The following is a 6,039-nucleotide window of genomic DNA, read 5'->3' as shown; positions in this document are numbered from 1 at the left end:
CCTCTTTATTCCTCTTATACCATTTTTATTTCTCCTTATAGGCTAAAAACTTGTCTACGAATATATGGTTAAGATGGGTTTGGAAGGTACCTCATTAATGGTTTGATATTTAATTATACCTCATCATTTGTTTGATATTTGACTATATTAAATGAAGTTGAATTTTGTCAAAACATTCTTAGTTTGATGACATCTTTGTTGTGAAAGCAGCTTTTGTTTGAAACAAATCTCAGTTTCCCCCTATCAATATCTGCATCATCTAAGGTTTATCTGTCACTTGATAGGAAAATTGCAAGTCCAGTTGCTGTCTTATAATCACAGGAATGCTTCCTCTCTAATCCTATCTCCTTGGATATCCTATCTCCTTGGATATGTAGGCTTCTTAAATATGGTCCAGAAATGCAGAATGTGTCCCCATTTTGATACAAATTATAAGACATGTTCCTGGTATAGACAGGGTGGTAGTTTAGAAACCCTCCTGCTGGCATTGCTTGATGCATTACCTAGAAAATTACAGCGAAAACATCAAAAAATCTCTCTGATTTTGTCCAAGAAATGTTTCCTTTTCCGTATTCCTAACTTCCTACCTGTGTCTTTGCATACTCGAAGTTCTTGATGTATGGTTTCAGAATCCTTAAGACAAAACAGGCGATCTGATTAGAAGATGAAAATTGTTGCTTGAAATCATGATTCATACCCACCACTTCTCACAAACACGCAAACGTTGGAACATACTATTCGTAACAAAGGTCTCCTGAGTTTATACAAAAAGCTGTCTTAACGTTCAGAAGGGGGAGGACAGGTACAATAGTGACTTCTTTATACAATATCCATGATGATGTGCCTTCAACCTGTCAAATTAACATAAGCCAATTACTTAGAAAACATGTTGAAAAAAAAAAAGGAAAAAAAAACCAGAAAACATGTCAATTATTATTAATGATTTGATAGGATAACTCTTTGTAGTCACCAAAAATTAAAAAGAAAAATCAAACTCCTCAATATAGTAATAGAGGCCAATGAAGATACTGCTGCACCACAACCTTGCAACATATCGATGATCTTTTCATCACTATCCAACCACCTTACCATCATCTCGCCATTACTAATACCACCCGTGCCTTGGGTCATAGACTTCTTTGAACTTTTATTAGCATAAGTTTTGTCTCTGGCAAAAATCATTATCGTTTTGTCTCATGCAGTGAGTGATGTTGATGGGAATAATTTCTGGATCACATAACTTATAAATGAAATTACTTGGAGAGCAAACTTTACATCAAATTAGACCATGTTGCTACAAAAAGGAAACGCTCACTTCCACACACAAATTTTAATTCAAGCTTGCCAGAGGAAATTGATGCATTTCAGAGTTCTGACTCCATGCCAAGGCCTGGTGTCCCTACATCCTTCTTCAGACTCCATTACCCCTATTTGCAGCATATCATTGACAAAACGTCTTGCTGAATAAATCGGTCAGACTTCAATATCCATGGTTCCATTCCCCTGCTTTAGATAGAAATCTCCTTCATAAGTCATTTTCTTTAAGATCCCTGAATGTCCATAATGACACCTTTAAATCCTAAATTTTCCTCGACAATGTTTTTGATTGAATTCTAAGCAGTCCCACCGCAAACATCTCATCCTACAAGCAAAAGGCAGAACTTTCTTATGGCTTGAGTGGAGATTAGCAACTTGCCACTCCAATTTCTCGTCTTCTATCTACATTTCATAGCACATGTTCCTTGCATCTAAGCTTAAAAGTAAGTTGTAACATTCAGACACCCTATTGTGCATTATGGGCAACCTTACCTTTATTGTTCATGCTAAATTATTAACCATAGATTGGTATTCCCATCCTTCTTCCAAGAACATGACCTGCCTGCTCAACAACTGATATCTAAAGGAGATATGTACCTAGACAAGATGAAATAAGACCATACTGATGCAGATGAATATCTAGCTTGTGTGAAAGAAATGGTAGAACTACTATCTTGGTGTGAATTATCAATTAAAATACCACTTAATCCAGTTGAAGTATTGAGAACTGACATGAATTCGCTCATAACTGGTTTAGCCTAGTGGTGCACTTTCTAGCATGCAAAATACAGGTGGGGTTAGATGGCTGTAGTTGGATTTGCAGGTCTACATTTGGATCCATAACACCATAAAATCTGAGAATTCTAATGAATTCTGAAAGGGAATAGGAAACAATAAAATTTCATTTCCCAACATGAAATCTAACTGGGCTGCTTTGCCAAAGGCAAAATAAAGCAGTGCAATTTTCTATATGAGCAGGGGTTATTACTACGTAAACAATTGTTGTCATACGGAGCATCATTCATCTCTAAATGCATGCTGGATATAATGCTTAAACTGTCAAAGGCCTGGAATTTGTGTGAAAATTAAAATTTGTGCAAGATAAAAATGACTGAAAACAGCAAGCTGATAACTAAATACCTGCCAAAAAGTGTTGTGCTCAAACAGAAACGAGGGACTGGAAGTATGGATGGGCTTGACACCCTTCATAATGCCATGGTACTCTAGCAATTTCCGAACGCCTAGGTCTTGGTTCTAAATCACAGATCTTGATTGATGTCCCATCACAAAGATTATAGGACATAGCTCTACCGTCCACAAATATCACAACCTTCTTCTCCTCATCCTTTTCGCCCTGAATAACACTCAATACTGAAAACACAGCATGCTTGTTCATGAAGTTCCATGTTAGTTCAGGAAACATCAATCTCATAGGATGCATATTTACATGGTAACTGAAAGACCATCCTGTATATTCGAATTCCATCTCGAAAACATCAAATTCTAAAGAGGAACGGTTCTTGGTCAGTACCAAATGCATATGACCTCGGGACTCCCCAAAGTACATGATATCCCAATCCAGACCTTCCCATGAAAACATAAAAGGCATCGGCATTTTCTTAACGGACTGGCTATCAATGTGAAAATACAGTGAGGTCTCTGCATAACTGTACCAATGAACAGAACCATCCAAAAATACTCCATTAGAATAAGTCATTCCCAATGGCATTTTGAAAAGGATAGGAAGTAGACTCCATGATTCAGTCTCTGATGAATAAACATCAATTTGAAATTCTTCCTTCGATGAACTCCCTTTGCAAATACAAACAACCTTGTAGTAAGGTGATATCAAAGGATCAAACGCCAAGCTCAGCGACAAATATGTAGGTTTTGGAGGAGAGAGTATCTTGAATTCCTTAGTAGTGGGATTACAAACAAAATATCTGAACTCACAAAGACCATCAGTTTTCATTTGTGTCGTCTTTACAAATTTGGGTTTATCCAACATCAATTTACAACAGCAAAGAAGCAAGCCATTGCAAGAATGTATTATTTTGACCTCAGAAACATTAAAATAATCGAAGAATGGGACTTTAGTGGAGTGTTTGAGAGGGACAAGATGGAATTCAGGAGTGGATTTATAGCCATTGCTGAGCATGAGAGCATCGGCTGTACGGTTTAGCATCCGTTGAAAGCGGGCGTGGCTAATGCAGAATTTGGGGTCAGAAATCAAAGAGTGCCATCGTTTTGATACGCACTTGAATTTCAGGAGAGATTTTGCAGGTGCCCACAGAAGGATTTCAGTTAAGAGGTCCACGTTGCTGGCAATTATTTCTGATGACCAACAAATTTCCAATTTCCCTTTGGGGTTCCTCATTTCTGCTGTTTTCCTTTTAACTCTTCAACGCACAAACAAACTCACTCCATAATTTATTGTAATTATAGAGATCAAAACTTCACTTGGAACACATCAAATTCTAAATCAAGACTCCAACATGCATAGCCACCCACCAGAAATGAGGAAAACATTACCTGTTTTTGGCCTCAACATGAACATCTTACAAGATCTGTTGAATTAAAACTGCGGATCTCACAAGTGACAATCCCTTCCAGCAAGCCACGCACAACCCCTTCTACTTTTCTACATATGAGAGTTAGGTTCGAGAGTCAACTGTCAGGTCAACGAAATATCAAGTAGCCTGGTAGAAAGAACATCAAAACAGTAGTGCAGGATAAGGCTTAAGAAGAAAATGGAAAAGAAAAAACATAAAGAGTTAATGGCCAGCTGTAGGGCATGATGAATAAGAGAGAGCAGATGCCTGAGCTTAACTCGGATAGGACCTGAAGGAATCCAATTGGAAGTGGTTTTCCACGAAGTTCTTCTTGTTAGCACTATAGTTAATTGCCTGCGTGTTCTTACATGGAACTCTTTGATAATATTAGAATTAGAAATTAGAATTAGAATTAGAATTAGAAATTAGAAAATATACTAAAAGTGATCAGCCTTTCACTGTAGCAATCCACAGTGAAAGGCTGATTTGTATCTTCTTCTTTTTTCGTTTTTTTTTCCCCTGTTTTTTGAGCTGTTTTCCTCTTTAAAAAAAAAAAAAAAAACTTTTTTTTTTCATTTTTTTCTATGCCTTTCAATTTCTTTTTTCTTCTTTCTTTGTTTTTTTTTTTCTTTTAATAATTTTTTTAATTTAGTTTGTTAATGTTAATTTTTTTATTTAATTATCAAACTTTCATGATACTAATCCCGTGTTTAACAAGTTAACTTGGTTTCATTCGTTTTTTTTTCTTTTTTTTTCCCTGTTTTTTGAGTTGTTTTCTTCTTAAAAAAAACTTTTTTTTTTCATTTTTTTTCTATGCCTTTTAGTTTCTTTTTCTTCTTTCTTTGTTTTTTTTTCTTATAATAATTTTTTTTTAATTTAGTTTGTTAATGTTAATTCTTTTTATTTAGTTATTAAACTTTCATAATATTGATCCCGTGTTTAACAGGTTAACTTGGTTTCACGAGTTAACAAAGATTTTTTTTTTGCATTTTTTTTAATTAATTTTTTTCGTTTACTTTAGTTTGTTCATGTTAAATTTCTTTCTATTTAGTTATTGTAGCAATCCACAGTGAAAGGCTGATTTGTATCTTTTTTTTCCCTGTTTTTTGAGCTGTTTTCTTCTTCAAAAAAAAACTTTTTTTTTTCATTTTTTTTCTATGCCTTCCAGTTTTTTTTTCTTCTTTCTTTGTTTTTTTTCTTCTTTTAATATTTTTTTTTAATTTAGTTTATTAATGTTAATTTTTTTATTTAGTTATCATACTTTCATGACACTGATGTCGTATTTAACAGGTTAACTCGGTTTCATTCGTTTTTTCTTTCTTTTTTCCCCCCTATTTTTTGAGCTGTTTTCTTCTTAAAAAAAAAAAACTTTTTTTTTCATTTTATTTCTATGCCTTTCAGTTTCTTTTTCTTCTTTCTTTGTTTTTTTTTTTCTTATAATAATTTTTTTAATTTAGTTTGTTAATGTTAATTTTTTTATTTAATTATCAAACTTTCATGATATTGATCCCGTATTTAACAGGTTAACTTGGTTTCACGAGTTAACAAAGATTTTGTTTTTGCTTTTTTTTTTAATTAATTTTTTTCGTTTACTTTAGTTTGTTAATGATAAATTTCTTTCTATTTAGTTATCAAAATTTCATGATACATATCTCAGGTTTCACGGGTTAACCAAGTTAATTCTAGATTAACCCGTCCATTTTTTTTGTTTTTTTTCTTTTTTTAATGTTAATTTTTTTTTATTTAGTTATCAAATTTTCATGACATGGATCTCGGGTTTAACGGGTTAACCTGGTTTGACAAGTTAACCCGAAGTTTTTTTTTTTGCTGTTTTTTTTTTAATTAATTTTTTTTTTGTTTAGTTTAGTTTGTTAATATTAATTTTTTTTCTATTTAGTTATAAGACTTTCATGACACATATCTCAGGTTTTACAGGTAAACCAAGTTAATTATGGGTTTACCCCTCCATTTTTTTTTGTTTTTTTTTTCTTTTGTTAATACTAATTTTTTTTATTTAGTTATTAGACTTTCATAACACAAATCTTGGGTTTAACGAGTTAACCTGGTTTGACAAGGTAACCCAAAGTTTTTTTTTTTTTTTTTCTTTTTAATTAATTTTTTTCGTTTAATTTAGTTTGTTAATGTTAGATTTCTTTCTATTTAGTTATCA

The 6,039-nt window shown here is 33.1% G+C and overlaps 1 protein-coding gene across 9 annotated transcripts; it reads right to left on the bottom strand.

The window, feature by feature from the left end:
- Positions 1–387: 387 nt before the first annotated feature.
- LOC118042409 (F-box protein At5g07610) lies at positions 388–4,271 on the bottom strand. Of its 9 annotated transcripts, none has more exons than XR_004686451.2 (3): positions 2,458–4,257; positions 1,810–1,914; positions 388–851 (listed from the first exon to the last, which is right to left on the bottom strand). XR_004686451.2 is itself a non-coding variant. In XM_035050063.2 (3 exons), the coding sequence occupies exon 2, from the start codon at positions 3,692–3,694 to the stop codon at positions 2,477–2,479; it is 1,218 nt and encodes a 405-aa protein (XP_034905954.1). In that variant the 5' UTR covers positions 3,695–4,016; positions 4,137–4,271; the 3' UTR covers positions 388–851; positions 2,458–2,476. The 9 variants fall into 9 exon arrangements, 6 of the variants coding, with proteins under 6 accessions (XP_034905954.1, XP_034905955.1, XP_034905958.1 ...); XR_004686450.2 differs by lacking the exon at positions 1,810–1,914 and having other exon boundaries at positions 388–503; positions 588–851; positions 2,458–4,255; XM_035050063.2 differs by lacking the exon at positions 1,810–1,914 and having other exon boundaries at positions 2,458–4,016; positions 4,137–4,271.
- Positions 4,272–6,039: the final 1,768 nt, after the last annotated feature.

This window comes from Populus alba, chromosome 13, assembly GCF_005239225.2.
Source record: "Populus alba chromosome 13, ASM523922v2, whole genome shotgun sequence".
NCBI classification, from domain to species: Eukaryota; Viridiplantae; Streptophyta; class Magnoliopsida; order Malpighiales; family Salicaceae; genus Populus; species Populus alba.
The sequence above is the reverse complement of the archived record's forward strand: the minus strand, read 5'-3'. Positions and strand labels throughout refer to the sequence as shown.

Excerpts from the sequence above, each read along its gene's own strand:
- LOC118042409 (XM_035050063.2), bottom strand. The coding sequence starts at position 3,694 with ATGAGGAACCCCAAAGGGAAATTGGAAATTTGTTGGTCATCAGAAATA.